The sequence below is a fragment of the Vombatus ursinus genome, unplaced genomic scaffold, assembly GCF_900497805.2.
Source record: "Vombatus ursinus unplaced genomic scaffold, bare-nosed wombat genome assembly UNPS02014784.1, whole genome shotgun sequence".
NCBI classification, from domain to species: domain Eukaryota; kingdom Metazoa; phylum Chordata; class Mammalia; order Diprotodontia; family Vombatidae; genus Vombatus; species Vombatus ursinus.
This window is the reverse complement of record NW_020954562.1, coordinates 1,284,775-1,307,415: the sequence shown is the minus strand read 5'-3', so window position 1 is coordinate 1,307,415 and position 22,641 is coordinate 1,284,775. Positions and strand designations below refer to the sequence as shown.

General features: G+C 40.3%; 1 protein-coding gene across 1 annotated transcript in view; it reads left to right on the top strand.

The window, feature by feature from the left end:
- Positions 1 to 22,641, top strand: part of TBC1D9 (TBC1 domain family member 9) — a 123,538-nt gene that overhangs the window by 26,106 nt on the left and 74,791 nt on the right. Inside the window, exon 2 of the mRNA XM_027866843.1 lies at positions 18,066 to 18,176. Within this exon, the coding sequence (XP_027722644.1) occupies positions 18,066 to 18,176 (111 nt within the window). The remainder of the gene's footprint in view (positions 1 to 18,065; positions 18,177 to 22,641) is intronic.

Here is a 22,641-nt window from a genome sequence, read left to right as displayed (position 1 = left end):
TCAGGCCCTTTGCCATCTCTGTTGCCCTTCAGGATATTTTTTTTTAATAGGACCTATGAGTTCATTGGCCCCTCGTGAGGAACTTCCTTTACTATTGCAGATTGGACACTCCTTCTGCAAATTAGGTTCTTTGTTTTTTTCTTTTAAAAAATGCTTTTTTGGCGGGCAGCTAGGTGGCACAATGGATAGAGCACCGGCCCTGGAGCCTTTCAAATCCAGCTTCAGACACTTACCAGCTAGCTATGTGACCCTGGGCAAGTCGCTTAACTTCCATTGCCTCCAAATTAAAAAAAAAATGTTTTTTAAAAATTATCATGAACATAGCAATCATCAATCACTGATCCAAGCAGCGACCAATCATGACTTCAGGAGTTTAATTATGAAACAGGCTTTCTACTCCTTGGCAGAGAAGGGATGAAGAAGAGGTGCAGAATGAGGCATCCTTTTACTTAGATGATTTCCTGGGCATCGAGTGAGAGGTCAGAGGATTTGCCCAGTTTCACACAATCAATATTCTTCTTAAACTTCAGCATCTAAAACTGAATACGATATGCCCGATGCGGTCTGATGATGTGGAGAGACCATGCCATCCCTTATCTAGACACTTTCACTTTGATGAATACAGCCTAAGATTGATGACGCTGTTGTCACTTGGTCAATTAAACCACCCAGGGCTTTGCCCACCTAGATCACTCTCAGTCTGTTCACTCCAGTTCTGTATTTGAACAATCAGCTTTTGATTCTGTGTTAGATCCTAGGATTTAAAGCTTTCACAAGCCTTTGGAGACTGGCTAATCCAACCTCTTCACTTTGAAGATGGAGAAACTGAGGCCCAGAGAGGGAGACTGACCTGCCTCTGCTTCCTCAGATAAAAGTTTTCACCCTGTTGGTTTCAGCCTTATCAAGAGCTTTCGGGATCTTAATTCTTTCTCCCAGGGAGTTACATCTCTCCCAGTTTGGCAGGAGCTCCAGATTGGATAAGCATGCCGGCTATGTATTCGTCTACACTGTCTGATTTTTAAAACGGTGAGGAAAAGCAGGACCAAGAGCAGAATTCTGTTCAGGGCAGGGGTGGGGAACCTGCAGCCTCGAGGCCTCGTGCGGCCTCCCGGGGCCTCCAAAGGCCCTTTGACTGAATCCAAATCCAAATCTGCTCATTTACGGATTTGCTGGAGCCAACTCTAACTAGCAAGCTCATTGTGAAATTTACTAAATTTTCAGTGCGAGCATTGACACCCCAGGAATCAAAATCTTCTCAAATCGGGCTTGATTTATGGTTCTGTGCATCATCCAGACTTTAGAAAATATTGCTAATAATGCAGATTAATTTAAATGTGTTTATGCATTTAAATCAATGAAATCAACTTAGATTTTTTCCCCCTTATCTTCTCCTGTTATCTAAATGACTTCAAAGAAGTCCTTTATTTGTGGAGCAAAGAAAGTTTTTCAGACACTTTTTTTTTTTTTGCAAGTAACCTGTTTCCGTAAGAATAGGGTGCTCTATTTTTTTGTGTGGTTTTTTTTTTCTTTTGGTCTGTTTCTTTCATGACATGACTAATATGGAAATGTTTATGCAATTGCACACATATAACCTATATTAAATTGCTTACCATCTTACAGAGGGGAGGGTGAGGGAGGAAGGGAGAATTTAGAACTCATTTTTTAAAAAAAAGAATGTTAAAAATTGTCTTTACATGTAATTGGGGAAAAATAGAATACTATTTTTTTTAGAACAGTGCCCTAATTGTAACACAACCTTTTTGGGTTACGTTGTGTCTTTTTTTAAAAAATCTTGACAACAGGGGGCACAGTGGATAGAGCTCTGGCCTGGGAGTCAGGAGGACCTGAGTTCAAATCCAGCCTCAGACACATAACACTTACTAGCTGTGTGACCCTGGGCAGGTCACTTAACCCCATTGCCAAACAAAAACCAAAAAAAAAAATCTTGACAACAGATAAAGAAAATTGTCTCTCCCCTCCAACTAGATCACAAATGGACAGATGTTGTCATTAGGAGACATGCTTTCTTTTATACTTATTTCCAAGGTTCCTTTAAGAACTCCATTGTCTATCTAATCAATTTAAGCTCTTTGAACACAGGTACTGTTTTTGGTCCTTGAATATGGGTGTTTAGCACAGTACCTTGCCACATAATAGGTACTTAATAAGTAACTTAAGCTCCACCCTCTAATAACTTGGGCACCTCACAGTGCCCAAGTTACTCTTTCTAAGGTGTGGATAATATTAAGTATTGCTGACTACTTCAAAAGTCTGTGAGGTTAAATGAAAATATTAACTATTAAAAAAAAGTTTTGGGCTAAATGTCTCATAGTGGGGTCCAACCAGGGTGCTACATAAAATATAATTGATTGAATTAAATTGCATAGTACAAAGGTTCCTTCCACTCCCCTCACCTTTTCCCTAAAGGGTTAGATGTCATATTTAAAGGATATTTCATATCACATGTAGGTTCTTCTCATGCTGACATAGTTCTTAGAAATTTTGACTAAGAAGGCCTGAAATACACCCCTCCTCAGGCGTGTGGTATCTAAGAGAGAATCTCCATTTACATTCCTTTTAAGAGATCTTGAAGGAAAGAATTCACATTCAGGTACCTACAATCAACACCAGAAATTCTGACAGCTAAACAAAGGCTGAAGGATTTCCAGAATGTACTAATAAGATGGTGACATTCCGAAATAGCTTATTTTCAAATTATTTTCTCCTAATCATAACATTGGCTCACTTGTGATTGAGTTGCATGTGAGAACCATCTTCTCTATCTGTTATCAAAATTCAAAAGAGACACAGTGCAACCGAGAAAACAGAGGGAATGTCTCAAACTGGGAAGCAGGTGCATGTCCACAGCTCTGAGCCAGTCCTTTCTGTTCCGGGTGTTTTCCAGGTCTTGCTTACTTCCTTTTGCATCAATTGCATCAGTTGATCTTTATATACTTCTCTATATTCATTTCTTATAGCATAATGATATTCTATTACATGTGTTCCACAATTTGTTTAACCATTCCCCAATCAATAAGCATCTCTTTGGTTTCCAATTCTTTGCCATATGTTGACTTTCTTTTTAGTTGCCTCATTGGGGGAAAAAGCCTGGGAAGGGAATTTCTAAGTCAAAGAATATGGGTAGTTTAGTCACTTTACCTAATTGCAAATTGCTTTCTAAAATGGTTGTATGGGTTTCAGAGTTCCCTGGTCAGTGGATCTCTCTTACCAAAACTTCTCCAGCAGTGACTACAGAATTCCCATCTTTTGCTATCTTTGCCAATTTGCCTGTGAGAGAGGTAAAACCTCAGGGTTGTTTTGATTGCTTTTTCTTATTGGTAATTTAAAGCGTTCTTTTCAAATGGTTGTTAATGGCTTGCAATTCTTTTGAGAAGTATTTTCTCATATCTTTTGACCACTTATCCAGTATCTCCCTTTACTTTTTTGAGGACTTTGTTACCTTTTTTCAATTACCTATTCTTCAATTACCTATGTTTTCTCTCCCCTCTGCCTCTCCCAGGATCTCTTTGTTAAAGCTATCCCTACACATAAGCTATCCCTTTATCAAAGAATAAAACAGAGGGGACAGTCCAGCAAAACTAGCCAAGACAGCAAAAAAAAGGGGGGGGGCTATATTGATACTATGTGCATTGTGCCATACAGATCCCTCTTTCCTCTTTAAAGAAGTGGGATGAGGTTCCTTGTTAATATCTCATCTTTGGGGCCAAGCTTAGTCAAATTATGACTAGTCTAATGTTTTAACTATTTCCACAAACATCAAACAAAAATCAAAATTAATGCAAATTAGAAAACCAGATGTCTAGCAGAGGTCAAACAGTGGCCTGAAGGATTTGAGGGAGAAGAGATTCTCTCTGGCAGAATCAGGGAAGGCTCCATGGAGGAAGTACCCGGGCTGGGCTTTGAACTGGGAGAAGGATTGGGTTGGGAAATGGGGAAAATCCACAGGAGGTGACATCTGGCACCATAGCAAATGGGCCAGGGCAATAAGAAGAAACTGTGGTCCTATTTGAGTGGAACATAGAATGATCAGAACAGAGATGGCCACTCATGGGGTATATTGGGAGGGGATTTGTGAACAGGTATGGGTTGGTCTATATGGCCTTTGTGTTCCCTTCTGACTGTGAAATTTTATGATAGCTGAAACATAGGAGAGAGATGGGAAGAGAGTCTGTGACAGGAATAAATGGCAGGATCTTTGTGGGTTTTCCTTACCTTTATATAGACTTCAAAGGAACAGTGTAACAGTAAAGATCCCAAGTGAAAATTGAGGATGAGCACTTCATTCATCTTGTTTTTTCTAGTGTTTGGAAGTTATAAACAAACACTTAAAGAAAAAACACAGCACCTGCAAATTCACTGACAAAATAATAGCAAACATTTATATAGGGGTTTAAGGTCTACAAAGTCCTTTAGCTGCATTTACTCACTTGAGTCTCACGAACCCCAAGCATAGTTCCTGTTTTAGAGGAAAATAAGAGTCAAATGATGCCAGTTAACTGGGGCTTTTGTTGTTGAGTCATTTTAAATTTGTTTCCTAATCTTCATGACCCCATTTGGGGTTTTCTTAGCAGAGATACAGGAGTGGTTTGCCATTTCCTTCTCTAGTTCATTTTACAAATGAGAAAACTGAGTCAAACAGGGTTAAGTGACTTGCTCAGGGTCATTCAGTTAATAAGTAAGGCCAGATTTGAACTTAGAAAAGATCAGTCATCCTGATTCCCAGTCCAGTACTCTGTTCACTTCGCCACCTAGCTGCCCTAACTAGGGGTTTACCATATAGCTTTTAAGAGTATTTTGCTCCATTTTGCCTTTCCCATGTATAATGGTATACCGTAAAGAACAATGGACTTAGTTTCAATGACAGGGGAGAATGGTGGTGCCATTGTTGGAGAAATTAGCAACAGGGGAAAGATTGGAGGTTTTCCATGTTGATCTTGATCATCTAGGTAGAAATGTCCAGGAGACAGTAGAAAATGGGCTGGGTGCTCAGAAGAGAGGTGAAGGCTCTCTGTTTATATGGATTTGGGATTTGGGAGTAATCAAAGGGAATAATTGAAGTCATGAAAGTGGGTGAATTCACTAAAGGAGAAAGTGCAAATGGAAGTCTGCACCTCTTCCAGTACAGCACAGAGCCTTTCAATTGTAATCGATTTGTGTTTGAAAAATAAAATGCTGCATCATTGACATTCCAATAAAAATCAACTCCCGTGCATTTTAGCAGGATGTTTTCAGCCATGTTGTCAAATGTTTTCAATGAGGATGAACAAGGCATCAAGGTCAGCTACTGCACTGATGGTAAATTGTTCAACTTAAAGACTACAGGCCAAGACTGCAGTGGAGGAGTGTTGGTACATGATTTTCTGTTTGCAGATGATTGTGCACTCAATGCAGCCTCTGAAGCTGAGATACAACAAAGCATGGATTGATTCTCTGCTGTTTATGCTAATTTTGGCCTCACAATTAACATCAAAAAAACAGATACCATCAGCCACCACCACACCATCCATATGTGGAACCATCGGTTACAGCAAATGAAGAAGTTTTGAATGCTGTGCATAAGTTCACTTACCTTACCTGGAAAGTATACTTTCCAGGGGTATACACATTGATAATGAGGTTGACGGCCACACATTGCCAGAGCTAGCTTGTTGTTTGGGAGGCTACAAAGGAAAGTATGGGAGAAAGAAGGTATTAGACTGACAACCAAACTGAAGGTCTACAGAGCCGTTGTGCTGACTTCATTATTGTATGCCTGTGAAACCTGGACAGTATAACAGTGCCATGCCAGGAAACTGAATCGATTCCATTTGAATTGTCTTAGGAAGATTCTGAAGATCACCTGGCAGGATAAGATACCAGACACTGAGGTCCTTTCTGGAACTAAACTGCCAAGCATTCAAACTCTGATTCAGAGAGCAAAACTCCAATGGGCTGGCCATGTTGTCCAAATGCGAAACATACACTTGCCAAAAAGACTGTTTTATGGAGAATTCACACAGGGCAAGCATTCACATGGTGATCAGAACAAGATACAAGGACACTCTCAGGGTCTTTCTTAAGAACTTTGGAATTCATTATGTGACATGGGAGATGCTGGCACAGGACTGCTCAGCATGGCCTGCCCACATCAGAGAAGGTGCCGTGCTCTCTCAGCAAAGCAGAATTGAAATAGCTCAAGAGAAATGCAAGATCTGCAAACTTAGAGAATCCATCCCAAAGGTTTACACAGACTACTAGCCCAACCTGTGGTAGAACATTCCGAGCTCATATTGGTCTGATCAGCCACATTCAGACACACTGAAAGTTGACTCTGGAATAGTGATGTCATTTGGTCCCCTTCAAAAACAAAGGAGAACAATAACAACAATGCAGATAATAATGGAGCACATCCCTGCTATGGTATAGATGTCAATGGCGGATCTGTAATTAATGGCTAGAATGAAAAATGTTGTGGTAAATGCAGGCAGGCAGTGTCTGTCCCAGAGTACTCTTGTGCCCTGCCAAATTGACATTCCTAAGTGTTCTGAAATACTGGGAAAACTTTTGGCTCTAGACATACCCGTTTTTTACCAATTTACCTGAATCTAATTTGAGTGAGGTGAGCCAAGTTATAATGATAAAAATGAGTTTAATTGAGGGTGATTATTTTTTACTTGTAATTTTCCGTTCTGTTGGAAGTAGACAACTTTCCCTTTCTTATGGATCTCCTGAGTAAGGAGTTTGTAAAAAGTTAAGTCAGTCGTAGATCATGGGGCACAGAATATCTGAATTTTTTACAAATCATTTTACAAATGGGGAAAAGTGAGTCCCATAGAGGGTGAAGTCACTTACCAAGGTCACACAGTTACTCAAAGGCAGAGTTCCAGTGTCTTAACTCACAAGCTCAGGGTTCTTTTCATTACTCCGCCCATTTCAGTAGACATTCAATGGGCATTTGGTGATTCCTGAAACTTGTCACATGCCCGTGTTTTAACTCCAAAGAAAGAGAGTGGACGGAGGCATTTCTTTTTTTTCTATTATTGGTGAAGGTGATTCATTTCTTGGAAATGACAGTGGGTTTCAGAGAGATAAGCTGCTGAAACCAACATACCATCTTGAAACTGATAAACCAATTCTTTCATTAATGGGAGCTAGTCATCAATTTCAGGCAGCTAGGTGGCCCGGTGAATAGAGTGCTGGGCCTGGAGTCAGGAAAATTCATCTTCCTGAGTTCAAATCTGGCCTCAGACACTTAGTAGCTGTGTGACCCTTTACAAGTCACTTAATCCTGTTTGCCTCAGTTTGCTCATATCTGCAAAATGAGCTGGGAAGGAAATGGCAAACCACTCCATTATCTCTGCCAAGAAAATCCCAAATAGGGTCACAAAGAGTCAGACACAACTGAAAAAAATGACTGAACAACAACAAGCCATCAGTCTCCAAGAGAAGGGCCTCCTTTCTCAATTTGTATTGATGGCTAACATGATAGGAAATAGAGATGCCTTTCGATGGCGATAATGATAGATGACATTTTTATAAGCTTTAAGATGATACTTTCCATAGTGCCTTTTGATCTTCACCTGAAAATCCTATGACATAGATATTACAGTTATTATTACTGTCCCTGTTTTACAGTGAGGTAGACGAGGCAGGAATCATCCACAGACTCTGTGCATTGCAATTTAAGAGGCTCCACCACACAATCTCTCTGAATATAAACGCAGTTTTGGTCTCAAGCTGTTGCTGAGCGTGTTTGAAACAAAGATAAAATGGCCTAATAATGGCTTTACTTCCTAGGTGAAAAAAACCTCCAGAAATCTCAGGTATTGTTATACACACACAAATATGTATATATGCATGTATGTACATGTGCATATATATATATATATATGTATATACATGTTGTTTACTCATTTCAGTCATACCCAACTCTTCATGACTCCATTTTTGGGGTTTTCTTGGCAAAGAAACTGGAGAGGTTTGCCATTTCCTTCTCTTGCTCATTTTACGGATGAGAAACTGGGACAAACAGGGTTAAGTGACTTATCCAGGGTCACACAGTTAGGAAGTATCTGAGGCCAGATCTGAACTCAGGAAAATGTCTTCTTAAAGCCAGGCCTTGGTATCTATCCACTGTGCCACCTTACTGCTGGGATACATGCATACATGCCATATTGGACTGGTGGGAGAAGCATATAATTGTACACCTTCTGATACTACAGTTACAGGTTTGTGGATTTGTCAGGGACTCTGCTTCAACGTCCTATTTGTCCTGGGACAAATCTAGCTAAAACCTGCAGCTAGTTCTCCACTCTGCTGCTTGCCTGTTCAGTCTTTTGAGGAAACATTTTTAATACTGATAATTGTATGTGGTTATTTTTCAGTGTCTATCTGTTTTGTTTCCTTTCAAAGAGATTTCCTTTTAGTGATGGGGCTTATTTGTGGCATCTCCTATATTCAGACCAACATTATATTAATGTGTACCCCTGCCTGTGTGGCTGAAAGAAAAGACATGAAGCTCTTGCTTTATTCAGGCTCCAAGCTACAGCAGGTGCTCAGTTTGCAATGTAAATGGGACAGCTGGAGGTGCCCCCGGATTTGTTGTAAGATCTGAGCAGCAAGTATTAACGGACTGATGTATGTATGACCTAGATCTGCATACAGAAGTGCTTCATAAGTTGTATTTTCTGCTCTTGGTTTAGTTGTAAACAAATCCCTACCCTCTCTTCCCCCAAAAAGATATGATACAAAAGGGGGAGAACCACAACTTCTCTCTACAGACTCTCTCCCTTGGGGGGAAATTCCTCTGTACATTTGCACAGCAGAGATCTGAGACAGTCCCAAGACAGGGTTTGTACTGGGAAACATTGGTAAAGATAAACCTTTGCCATGTTTATTCCCCCTTGAAAAATAACTTCTCTTCCTTCTTAAGAAACTTCAGGGGTTTTTTTGGTTTTGTTTTATCTTGTTTTGAGTTTTTGGACCAGGGGTGTGATTTCATTGGCGTTGGAAATTCCTGATGAGGAAAGACCTTTCACCAATGCAGATCAGCCCCTGTTTGAGGACCTAAAGTCCCTGGGGTCACAGAGATAGTATGTGTCAAAGGCAGGGCTTGAGTTCAAATGTTCCCGACTCCCAAGGCCTGCTCTATCTACCTGCATTGAATTGTTGTTCAGTTGTTTCAATAACCCTGTTTAGGGTTTTCTTGGCAAAGATGCCAGAGTGGTTTTCCATTTCCTTCTCCAGCTCGTTTGACAGATGAGAAAACTAAGGCAAACCAGGTTAAGTGACTTGTCCAGGGTCACACAACTAGGAAATGTCTACAGCTGGATTTGAATTCAGGAAGATGAGTCTTCCTGGCTCCAGGTCTGGTACTCTATCCACCACATACTTAGCTACCCAAACAACAGCAACCTGTATGTGATCTTGCATGGCTCAGTAGACAGGGCCCACCGTGGGGTCCCTGGACAAATCACTTTACCTCTTAGTCACCCCCAAGCAGCTCTCGCAGACCGTGAATTACAGCTCAGGTGGACGAAATGCTGGGAGTTGGCTACACTAATATAATCATTCTCCTGTTCTTTTCCACTAAAACTGTTTAGATGCTTCATTGAAGGGTGGAGGTGGGCTCTCAGGACATGTGGGGAGAGCACAAGTTCCAGAACTCATTTTTCCAAGGTGCCTAAGACATCTAGGCCCCAGTGTCTTTATCTGATAAATCAGGGTTTGGGACTAGATCAGTCCTGAGGCCTCCCTTCTAGCTCTCAGTCTGTGGTCCTACGATCCTGAATTTAAAACTGGTCATTCATCCCCCTAACCAGCTAAAGGCTTTTACCCGCAGGAGAATATTAGGAGAAGGGAGAGAAGGCCTGAGACCTTTCCTAGGTAAAGGATCTCAGATTTGGCTTTAATCTACACCAAGCATACTGTTTTGACAGGTTTGTGGAGTTCATCAGATTCTTGGAGGATTTTCAAGGCTTTTCAGTTTAGTCTCTTGTCTGTTGCCAATTGCTGGTTGCCAGCCATGGTCTTATCTTAGGTCAGAGGCATGTTGATGTTTTTTTAAGACTCAATTGCCAGGGCAGCTAGGTGGTGCAGTGGATAGAGCACCAGCCCTGAACTCAGGAGGACCTGAGTTCAAATCTGGCCTCAGATCAGACACTTGACACTTACTAGCTGTGTGACCCTAGGCAAATCACTTAACCCCAATTGCCTTTAAAAAAAAAAAAAAGACTCCATTGCCTCATCTTGAACTCACAACTCTGGACTGCAGTCCCCAGTGCCATTGGTCCATTCAGGAACATCTACCCATGTACAAGTTGACATTGTTCAGAAAGTTTTGGGGTTTTCTTTGTGTTGCCAAAGACACGTTGTAGATATTATCCACTTAGGATTTATTGAATACCCTAGTGTCAAAGAGATTGACTACAAAAATTTTTAAACTAAAAAAAGAATTTTCTAGTGTGTTTTATATAATTTTCTGATTAATTTTAATTACCTGAATATTAGATATTAATATCTGTTAAATTACTGTTACACATGATTAAGCATGGAGGCTAATGAGTAATCCAGATACAAACAAGTCTAGAGTACTGACTGGTGCTCAGCCATGCAAATAGAGACACACAGAGGACTTTAAGGCAAGGGAATACCACTTAATCTAAAGGATGAACTTACTATAAAGTATCCTAAAGGATATTTTACAAGATGATATTTGAAATACAGGGAAATATGAAGTTGTAACTAAGAAGTATAAAGAGAAAGAAATCTTTATCTATTTTTTGTAAATTACCCAATGGTGTAATCCCTTCTAAAATTCCTAGTAGAGAGTGACTGGAGTCTAATGGTGAAACCTCTCACGAAAGAAGATAACTTAATAGAGTTTAAATGATCTGATTAATTAGTGGGGGAGTATCTAGGGATAAATTATTAGAATTAACATGGAAGAAAAGTCCATTGGAAATGCAAACAGCCCCACATGTTAATTGGCTTCTCCACAACCTAGACTAGAACATCACATTGCAGTGAACTTCTCAGACCTTTCTCAGGGAAGGAGCCATCTACCCCTGGAGAAGAAACATTGAGCATGTAACTGTGGACAGTACCTGAAGAGAGAAAAGAGGGAGATTATTAGCATTTAGAACCATACAAATTGTAAAACCCGCAGTACCGGGAATAAAGATGTTGATAGATCCAATAATTTTCTGACCATCAGTATCAACTGAGACATAAAATAGGGAAATTTATGCTATCCAAAGCATTTAGTACATTTGGGGTTGTTGTCCTGGGCTTAATTCCAAATAAAAGACAGATTCATGGATAATGAAGTTTTCAAGATACTCAAATCTTCCAGGATTCCCTGTTGCCTAAGAAAGACCATTTTTCTTAGCCTCCTAGATTTTTCACATTCTGGTCTCCACTTGTGTTTGTAGCCATATCTTCCACTGTTCCTCAAGAAGTTCTTTAAACTCTTGACAAAATGGGATTCCCAACATTCCCCAAACACACCTTGAATTTTGCTCCTACTATTATTCATTTTTTTTTTCCTGTCTAGAATTCAGCCCTGACCCATCAGTCAGTCAGTCAACTAGCATTTATTAAATGCTTATTATGTGCCAGGCACTGTGCTAATAAGCACTGGAGAGAGAAACAAAGACAAAACATGGTGCTCTCTGTTCTCAAGGAGCTCCCATTCTAATGAGTAAGATAACATAATTGCAAGCAATTATGTACACATGCAAATCCTTATTGTGAAAATGGAGAGTAAAATCAGAAGTCATGGGAAGGATAGAGGGAGATCCAGAAAAGGCCTCTTGTAGAAGGTAGGATTTAAGCTGAGTTTTGAAGAGACAGGCAGAGGTGAAGAGGGATAGCATTACAGGCATGAGGAACAGCCAATGAAAAGGCTTGACATCTAGGGATGGAGGGTTATGTACAAAGAACAGGAAGAAGGCTGGTAGAGTAGATTATATGAGGAAGAATAAAGTATAAGATTAGAAAGGTAGGAAAAGGCAGGTGGTAAAGGACTTTAAAAGCCAAACACAGGATTTTATGTTTGATCCTGGAGGTAACTGGGAGCACTGGAGTTTGAGTAGGTGAGTGCATAGATTGGTAGCTAAGTGGAGGTTGATGGTCTAGGGTGAAGACAGAGACCAAGTATAAGGCTGTTGCAATAAGCCAGGCAGGAGGTGATTGTGAGAGGAGAGAAGTAGGGCCTATATGCCAAATACGTTATGAAAGTGGTAGATTCTTCCAGTGGGCTTCCCATCCCAAAGAGGTGCTAAAATGACATGTTACCAGGGATGGGAAACCTGCTGCCTCGAGGTCACATGACTCTCTAGGTCCTCAAGTGCAGCCCTTTGACTGAATCCAAACTTCACAGGACAAATCTCCATGTGACCTTGAGACTGCAGGTTCCCCACCCCTGGTACCCAATCTAGTCCTCACTTTTACTCCTGCACCAGAGCCAACTTGTCTCACCACTTCAGCCCAACGATACCTGTGCCAAAATGAATCTGGTGCCTGACACACTGGTTGAAGTGGGGAATTTTATTGTGCCTTTGTTACATTGAAAACCCTCAGAATATGCACTTGTGATGAACAATGCTGTAGAAACAAATGGATAAGTAGACATCTAGAAGAGCTATTTTTAGGACCTCAGTTTGATTTCGTTATTACAGACAATCAAAGATTGTTTAATGCTAGAAATAGCCAACTAGAGCAGCTGCTAAAACAGTACTTCGTGTGGGAAATGATGAAAAGGTTCAGTGTTTTGACAATCATTTCAGATGTGGGAATAGTAAAGCTTTTAGAAAATTCTGAGTGGCTTCTTTTTTTTTAAATAATCTAATCTAAAATTCCCTGGGACAATTTCCCCCCAGTGTAATGCTGTGCCATAGATGTTGATCGGTTATGGGATCAGCTCTGTCTGCCCAGGAGTCTTGACTTATTTATTAGCCATCATTTTCTCTAGTGGTTAGTGGGTTAGCATTCTTTATCCTAAAGGATCTCAGAAATCCTGCATAACTGATGGTTTCATCAAGTTCTCCCATTGTAGTAGTTAGTACCTGGTAGTTTTTAACTTTTAAAAATCTCCTACATCAATTTGTCTGGATTTCTCCTTTGGTTCCATCACATTTTACCTTCCAATTTTTTTTTTCTGTACTTGTGTTTTCTCAGTAGATTATAAGCTTCTTGAAGGCAGGGACTTTCTTCTTCTTTCGGTTTTTGTGTATCTCCGCGCCCTAGCAAGTAGTAAATACTTGATTTTCCTTACAACAGCCTTGTGATAGCAGATGTTTTTATCTACATTTTACAAATAGGAATACTGAGGCTGAAAAAGATTAAGTGACTAGTCTGAAGACTCAGAGCTATAATAATTGGCAGAACTAAGAGAATACCTGTGATCTTGGCATTTCATCATGGCGCCATAACATTTCCATACACGGAGAAGGGTGAAATGATGCCAGTGGTGTGAAAAGTGTTTATGGGGTTACTCTTCCACAAAGATCACTACAAATTTTTGCAAGAAGGTCACCCTGGGTACTAGAAAACTTGGCCAACAGATTATAAGCTTCCATTAGGATAGAACTTCCTTGAGGGCAGGGATTGTTTTTGTGTTACTGCCTTTATATCTCCAGCACTTAGCAAAATGTCTGGTATATAGTAAGGGCTTAATACATGCCTACTGATTTAGTTGACAGATTGACCAACGGTTTCTCCTCAGCTAGAAAGGATTCAAGTATGGTCCTGGGGATAGACTGAGTGAGTATTCTGTCCAATGACCAGCTCAACTAAATATGGAGAGGTTCATTACCAATAGGTTGGCCAGTAGAAGATGACTTGCCAAGGCAACCTACAAAACTAAGATTTTTAAAAATGACTCTCAGACCTCCAAAGTCATCTTCTGATTTCCTAGTAACTTTGGCAGAGTGACATCAGATTGTTAGACTCATAGTGGGGGCAGCTAGGTGGCCCTGGAATCAGGAGGACCTAAGTTCAAATCTGACCTCAGACGCTTATTAGCTATGTGACCCTGGGCAAGTCACCCGGATTGCCTCAAAAAAAAAAATCATAGTGTTTATGCCATCTGTAAACATTAACAGTTGTTAGTATCTTCAGTGTGAAGCGTGTGTCCAATGCCTATCAGATAACATAGTAGCAGCATAATAATCTAAGAGCTCAACCACATTCATATTGATATCTGAATGGTAAGTGAGATGAGAAGGCAAAAGGAAGTCCAAGCCAAATGGAATGGTGGCTTACAGGTTCTCCTTGGATAATAAAGTTTCATTGTGTGTACAAAAGCAACAAAAACTAACCTTTTTGAGGAACTCCCATCACCTCATGATTGGAATGAGTCAGAAAGCCCACCATGACAGTAATTACAGCACATGCACCAACCTACTTCGGAGAATGAAGAGAGAGTTGGAATAATTTTGTGAATAACATCCCCAGATGGCTCCAAGTTAATCAAGTCAACCTCTCAGGGATTCCAGTGGGTGAGGAAGATGAAGGCAATGTGTAGGAAGGGTCAGGTTATAAAGGGTTTTGAAAGCCCACGTGCCTAGCACTTGGTAGGCACTTAATAAATGTTTGTTGATCAGTTGATTTTTATATTTGATGTTGGGAGGCGATTGGCCTGGCACATAGTGATTGCTATATGTTTGTTGGCTGACATACGTGTTTGTATGTTGTCAACCCTGTTAAGAACGTGAGCTCCTTGACAATAAGGAGTTACCTTTCTTTGTATCTGCAGAGCTTAGCTGACGTAGAGTTGGCATTGAAAGAATTAACTGTGTACATTAAACTACTGATTATTTGAATGGTGGTCAAAATCAATTTCAAATTATAAGATTGGGGTAAAGATAGCTGCAAAGATATCAACCTGACAGGTCAGTGACCCAAGATAAAGGCAGAGGGGAAGTGTTGGCTCTCCAAAAGAGACCAACTGGTATTGAGGAGAGAGTAGTCCAAATAAAGGCAACCTGCCTCCTTTCTCTGGGACTTAATAGAGGAAAGGGAGACACACTGTCCAGGGATATAGATGGCCCTTTGTAGTCTTGTTTTCATTTATATAGATGGAACATTGAATGTGAAAGGTAGTAGATAAGAGAGCCAGCCAGCACCAGGGATGATCTGGATTAAAAGTCTGGAAGGTCTGGGTTAAAAATCTGGCCCCTTACACACACTGGCAATCTGACTCTGGGCAGGTCCCTTAATCTCCTGGAGCCCCAGGCAACTTTCCAAAACCATAAATTGTGAAGAATGTGCTGATTTGCATAGTTAAAGGGAGTTTCTCCTTTGGGAGCTCCTATAATGATAAAGTCTTAGGTAGGGGAGGAGGGGAGGCAGTGACTGCTCTTTCATCATTTCATCATTACTTAGCATCCCTTCCTACTAGTCTTCCAGCACTTCTCTGGACTCCTCATTTGGCATTTAATTGTTTGTTTACAAAATCAGCAATTAAAAGGAACCTTCTCTGTGCCTGCTACTGTCTGTCCTGGACAGTAGGGATACAAAAAATAAGTCATTCTTGCCCACGAGGAGTTCCCACTTTTGCTTGGGAGGAGGGAAAATAGGAAGAAGATGGTTTCAATGTGTAAATAGATCAGTACAAAATATAAATGTAAATGCAAAGTAAATTTTGCCAGGCAGTGGTGGGAAAGACTAATAACTAAGGGGATCAGGAGCAGCTTCTTTTAGGAGGTGGCACAAGTAGAGTCTTGAAGGGAACTGGGAATCCCAACAGGTGGAGGTATGGAGGGCATGCATTCTAGGCATGTGAGAGAGACAAGAAATAGAGTGGGCAGGCTTCTTGGGCAGGGGAGAGTCATGGACTTGTGCTTTTGGAAGAATCATTCATTACAACACAGTAACATCCCATTACATCCATACACCATGCTATGGTCCACCATTCTTTGATAACTGGACGCATTTTGTTTTCAAATTTCCATGATCACAGATGGTGCTATGAATAATTTTCTACACATTGAAACATCGTTGAGGTATAGTCTCAGTAGTAAGATCTCTGGGTCAATACGTGTTAACAGATTAGTAACTTTTCTTTCATAACTAAATTCCTTGAGCTTAGAACAACCAACAACAGGAATAACTTGCCTGGCTAGGATTTAATCCAGGTCTCTGACTCCTAATGCTCTTACTAGTCTACCACACTCTCGTTTCTCATTTTAGATTATTGAATTGGCATCCAATAAAAACCCATCTCATAGGTTAAATGTGAGATTCTGAGCAAGTCACCCCTTCAGTCTGAGCCTCTTTCCTTATCTGTAAAACAAAGGAGCTGAACTTACCCATCTCTGAAGTCTCTTCCAGCAATAACACTTTGCATTAGGATTATCTGTATCTACGAATAGTTTGGCTGCATAAACTGATTCTTCCTCCCACCCAATAACCCTTTGATGCAGGAACCACTGAGTTTGTTGTGAGAGACCAAAAGCAGACCCTGGGGAGGTCTTTTCTGCTGGGGATGCCTTTTCTGATCACCAGCCACCATTTCACTCTACTTCCATAGCTGACTCACATCATACTTCATTCTCTAAAAAGAATATAATGATGGTTATTTGGGAAGATAAGCTTGTGAAATAGAACATTGCTATAAAAGGACCAAGTCATAAAATAAAAGCTTCTTAAAAGTGACATTTCTCATAATAATGCTCAAGGGTGCTTTTTAAGGTTCACAGAGAACCTTCCTTACAACAGTGCCAGGAATCGTGAGATCATCCAAGTTGCATCTCCATTTTGCAGATGAGGAAGCTTACTCATCTGCAAAGTCAGACAACTAGTAAGAGGTAGGATGGACCTTAGAACAGAGGTTCTCCAGTCCTAAATGCATAGATCAGAAGATCTGGACATGGAAAGGACTTTAGAGATTATCTAGTCCAGGGATTCTTAACCTGTTTTGTGTCAGGGACCCACTTGCCAGTCTGAACACTATGGATTCTTTTTCAGATATTTTTTTCTTTAACATTCATTTATTTTTAACATGCATTTTTTAAAATGTTGTTTTATGTTCTCTCTCTCCAGCCCCTCTACCACTCATTGAGAATGTAAGCATATGATACCCATTATACATGTGAAGTCATGCAAAATATTTTCATGTTAGCCATGTTGCCAAAAAAGAAAGAAAGAAAAATAAAGTGGAAAAAAGACTTCAATTGGCACTCAGAGTTTATCAGCTGTCTCTCTAGAAGTGGATAGCACTTTTCATTAGGGTCCTTTGGAACTGTCTTGATCAGAGTAGCTAAGTCATTCATAGTTGATCATTGTTATACTATTGCTGTTACAATGTACAGTGTTCTTCTGGTTCTGCTCACTGTACTCTGCATCAGTTCATATGTCTTCTCAGGTTTTCCTTTTCAGAATAAGTATATAGGATTACAAAGGAAATCAATTATATTAAAAGACAGTTGTTAACAAAAAGTTCATGAACCCCAGAGTAAGGACTGATCTAGTCCAACCCCATGATTTTACAGGACATGAAGGCCCAGGATTGTGAAACAACTTGACTAAGAACAGACAAGTTATAAGCATCAGGGATAGAACTTAAAATATGGGTCTTTTGACTAGCACGATATTAGTGCCAAGGCAAATTTCCCATTTTATGATGCTGGATTTCTATCAGCCAAATGAATATTTGAGTCCAGCTAAGCCTTTGGCAACCATTCCACCCCAACCACCCCACTGTGCTTAACAATGATCACCAGAAGATACTACTAATAAAAGCTCATTTCAATAGCACTGGAAAGTTTACAAATTATTTTCTTCACAACAGCCCTGTTAGGTTGTTATTGTAAGTATTATATGCCCATTATATAGACCAGGAAGCTGAGGTTCAGAGAGGATTTGTTCCAAACCACAGAGCCAGTAAGTGGCAGAGCAGGGATTCTGGGGCATGTCCTCTCATTACAAATCCAATGGTCTTTCCCTTACAGCAGATTGTCTGCAAAAAAAAGTTATCTTCCCTAAATCCCACTGTGGGCATTGCAGAAAGTCCTCAGGGTAAGAGTGTATGAATTTTCTCAAAGGTGTTTCCTCTTTTCCAGGCCTTCTGGTGGGAACTCTTGATGTTGTTCTGGACTCCAGTGCAAGAGTCGCCCCTTACCGTATTCTCTACCAGACTCCAGACTCATTGGTGTACTGGACCATTGCCTGTGGTGAGTAGTAATGTTCCAATTTCCTTGCTTAGAAAGAAAAGACCTGGCTAATTCTTGGTATCATAATAGAATACTGCTTTGTCTGTTGAATATACTCACTGAGAAAGGCATTTCTTTGACAGACGTTGATAGGATTTGGAACCGATAAAAGATGGATCTTAGAAACAGCATCCAAGTTCTGCACTTGACAGCTAAGGAAGGTGCCTCTCAGAAAGGGTAGCTTTTACACTTTTTTTTTCACCCAGAGCTTTACAGGCAGTAAGAGATTCAAAACCAGGAGTCATGATTTGAATCCAGATGCCCAATTCCATGTACAGTATTCTTTCTACTTACAGCTGGGACCCAAAGCAACCACCAGAGAGAACAAAATCTCCTTCAGTTAAATGTTGCTCAATACTATTACTGACCCTGGACCTTTCAGAGCAGGAACTTATGATCCGAATTAAAGGAGGAAATGCCTTTTCATCAATTGTTTAGTATCTAGCTTTGAGAGTGACCGCAGTGTATAGCAGACAGACAGATGCTGACTCGGGATGTTTAAAGTAGCATAGTATTGAATAGTTCCTATTTGATTATAGGCTACCCCATAAATTAGATCACAGCCACAATGGCCTTGGCTTTCCTCCATTCTTGGAATTTGTTCCCTCATTATTACCTCTACTTGTTAAAAACCTTAGGTTTCTTCAAAGCTCAACTCAAGCTCCATTGTCTACATTGGGGTTTCTTAATCTTTTTTGTCTTAGTATACCCTTTGGCAGTCTGATGAAACCTATGGCCTCCTTCTTGGAATACTGCTTTAAAATGTATACAATCTATAGGTTTGCAAAAGAAAACCAATTATACTGAAATATAGTTACCAAAATGTTATTTAAAATGTTTGTGAACCTTAGGTTAACAACCCCTGTTCTTTATGAAATGCTTTCTGATCTCCCCGACAGCTAGCACTTCTTCCTGCTAAGAAACTCATTTATTGTGTGTATATCTTTTACATACATCTATATACATACACATTTACAAGTTGTCTCCTCCCATAGAATACATGAACTTCTTGAGGGAAGGGACCATTTTGTTTCTGTCTTTGAATCCCCAGCTCCTAGCATGTTGTTCCTGGCACATTGTAGGTATTTAATAATTGATTTCCATAAGCATCCACATATACAGTATCAATTCAGGGCACCAGCAAGGCCCAAGTGTCCCAAATAATTCTCTCACTAGCTACCTGATGCTAAAATCCCACCATTAGAACTCAATTCCTTTAGCAGAATGTGAAGTCCTGCCCCATTCTCTGTTGATTCTATACCTTCGGGTCTCCTAGAAGCTTCCCTTCAAATCATTCTCTTTCTTTCTCTATATAGCCAATCTCTGCTTATCCACCTTCTTTCAGCCTTAAAATAAAAACTTTAAATCTCCCTCAAGATCTCTTTTCCTTTTCATTTCTTAATTTGTAGGAAGGATCATCTCTCCCACTTTCCTCTGTTTCCTTAACTTTTCACTCATCAGCCCCTTGCAGTCTGGCATCCAATCCCAATATTCAGTTCAAACTGCCCTCTCCAGTTATCACTAATCTTTTTAAGAAATCCATCTTGATTTTCCCCCTGCATCTCTCCCTCCCAGAGAACCCGTCCCTTATGACAAAGACTTTTTTAAAGAAAAAAATGAAGAGAAAAACTCCCAACAAAGATGATTGACATTATAGACAAGTTTTCACCAACAGCCTCTTAACTACTCATCCTACTTGACCTTTCTGTCACTTTTGATGCTGTTGCCCATCCCCAGCTCCTGAATATGTTCTCTTCCTTTGGCTTCCTGGACACTGGTCTCATTGTTTTCCTTCTTCCTGTCTGACTGCTTCTCCTTTGCTTAATCCCCATCCACTAAATATAAGGTTCTGTTCTGGATTCGGTGGGTCCAGTTATCTTCTTGATACTTGCAAATCAAGCAGTCTTACTCCTAAACTTGTCATTCTGTTACCAACTGCCTGCTAGATGTCTCCACCTGAATGTCCTGTCCCATAAGCCTTTCAAATCCCAACATATCCAAAACAGAATTATATGTGAGTGAGTGTGTGTGTGTATATATACATGTCTAGTCACCTAGATTCACAACCTTAGAACCCTTATTCTCTCTTCCTTTTCCCTCACCTTCCAAATCTAATCATTTCTTAAATCTTAATAACTCTACTTCCACAGCATCTTCACAAGACAGCTAAGTGGTGTAGTGGATTATAGCAAAATCTGGAGTCAGGAAGACCTAAGTCCAAATCTTGCCTTAGACACTTAATAGCTGTGTGACCCTGAGCAAGTCACTTGACTTTTGTCTGCCTCAGTTTCCTCAACTACAAAATGAAGATAACCCTAGGAGACAGGCACCATTATTATTTGAGGATAAAATGAGATAGACCTTAAATTGCTAAATAAATGCTAGCTGCTATTATTAACAGTTAATAATAATTATATTATCACTCATGTGATCCTCTTTTCCTTCTCTCCACTCATGAAGTAACCCCGTGGTTCAGGTCTTCCTTAATTTCTCACTTGGGCTGTTGTAATAGTCTCCCGATTGGTTTCCCTGCTCCCAGTCTAGCCCCTTCCCAATCCATCCTGCACCAAATTGATATTTCCAAAACTCAGATCTGACTATGTGATTCTCCTATTTAAATAAAGTCAGTGGGTCACTAATGTCACTAGAATAAAATTCAGAATCCTCAGTTTGCATCCTACAGTCTATCTCTCACCTATCTTTCCAGACTTTTAAAAAATTAATAGAAGATTATCAAGTCTGTTTTTTTTATTTGTTTTTTGGCAAGGCAGTCAGGGTTAGGTGACTTGCCCAGGGTCACACAGCTAGTGTCAAGTGTCTGAAGATGGATTTGAACTCAGGTCTTCCTGATTCTAGGGCCAGTACTCTATCCACTGTCCCATCTAGCTGCCCTGATTATCAAGTCTTATTGCAGATTACTGACCTTTACTCAAAAGTTTCCATCACACTGGTCTTTCCCATACATGTTCTTTAATCTTCTCCTGGGCCTTTTTATCCAGCCTATGTCTGGAGTGTACTCTCACCTCACCTCTATCTCTTAGAATCCCTTCCTTCAAGCACAGCTTAGGAACCACCCCCTCCATGAAGCCTTTCTTGATTTTCCCTCCTCTCCTTCCATATGTTAGTGGTTCTTTTCCTTTTAAAATTACTTTGGATATTTCAGTTGTGTCCAACTCTTCATGACCTCATTTGGGATTTTCTTGTCAGAGATACTGGAGTGGTTTGCCATTTCCTTCTCCAGATCATTTTGCAGATTAGGAAACTGAGGCAAAAAAGGTTATGTGACTTGCCCAGGGCTACACAATTAGTCTCTGAGGACTGGTTTGAATTCAGGTGTTCTCAATTCCAAGTCCAGCATTCTATCCACTGTGCCACCTAGCTGCTCCAACTTTGGATATACTTTTTTATTATCCCGTCCCTTCCCTTCAAGAATGTAAACTTTTTCTTTTTAACAATTTATTTATTTTTAGTTTTCACCATTCACTTCCATAAAATTTTGAGTTTTAAATTTTCTCCACCTCACTCTCTTACCCCCTCCCCAAGACAGCATGCAATCTGATCTAGGCTCTACTTATAAGGAATGTAAACTGTTTGAAGGCAGTAACTTATTTGCTCTTTGGATCTCTAATACCTAACACAGGTCCTTTTACACAAAGGGAAATAAGGAAATTGTTGCATTGAACTGAATTTTTGGCATTTTTTTAATTGTTAATTTATGGTTCAGAATAAATAAGGATGAGAGAACAGGCTTTGATAGGAGAGAACAGTCATGAAGACATTTTGAGGAATGTGGCAGCCTCCAACCAAATAGGAAATAGAATTCACACTTTGCCCTGGGGGCCACCCTAGAGAACTGTCTGGAATCTCATACAATGCCATGAAACCTGTGGTGGCTGTCCAGTCAACATGACTAAACTGATCAGCTGTCAGAGATATGAGACTTGGTAGGAAGGAAGGAAGGGGGATTGTAGTTGTGGGCCTGTGGCCAGGAGTTGGGAGTTAGGAGTCACATTCAGTTGACACTGGCAATCAAGATTAGTGCTAAAGTAAGCATTGCAGCTAGCAGGAAAATAAATGATAGAAAGAAAATGAAATAACCTTTGAAAAACAGGTCCCCACGGGAGCCCAACCAAGATCAGTGAGGTGAAAATTTTCCTATTTCTCACCACTTAACCTGCAACCTTCTCCAACCACAGCAACTTTCATGAATTCTAAGTGGTTTTATGGCTTCTCTGAAGCCAGCCCCTCATCTGAGCTCTTCAAGGCCTTCATTGGGAATTTTGTAGGTCCCTCATTACATGCCCCTTCCCTCTCCCTCTAAGGGATCCAGTGAGGGGGTTTTTGCCACTGCATTTTGCTTCAAGGTCGTATTCCTCTCCTCCACCATCACCTTATTTCTTTTCAGTTGGTTGGTATCTCCTCTCAC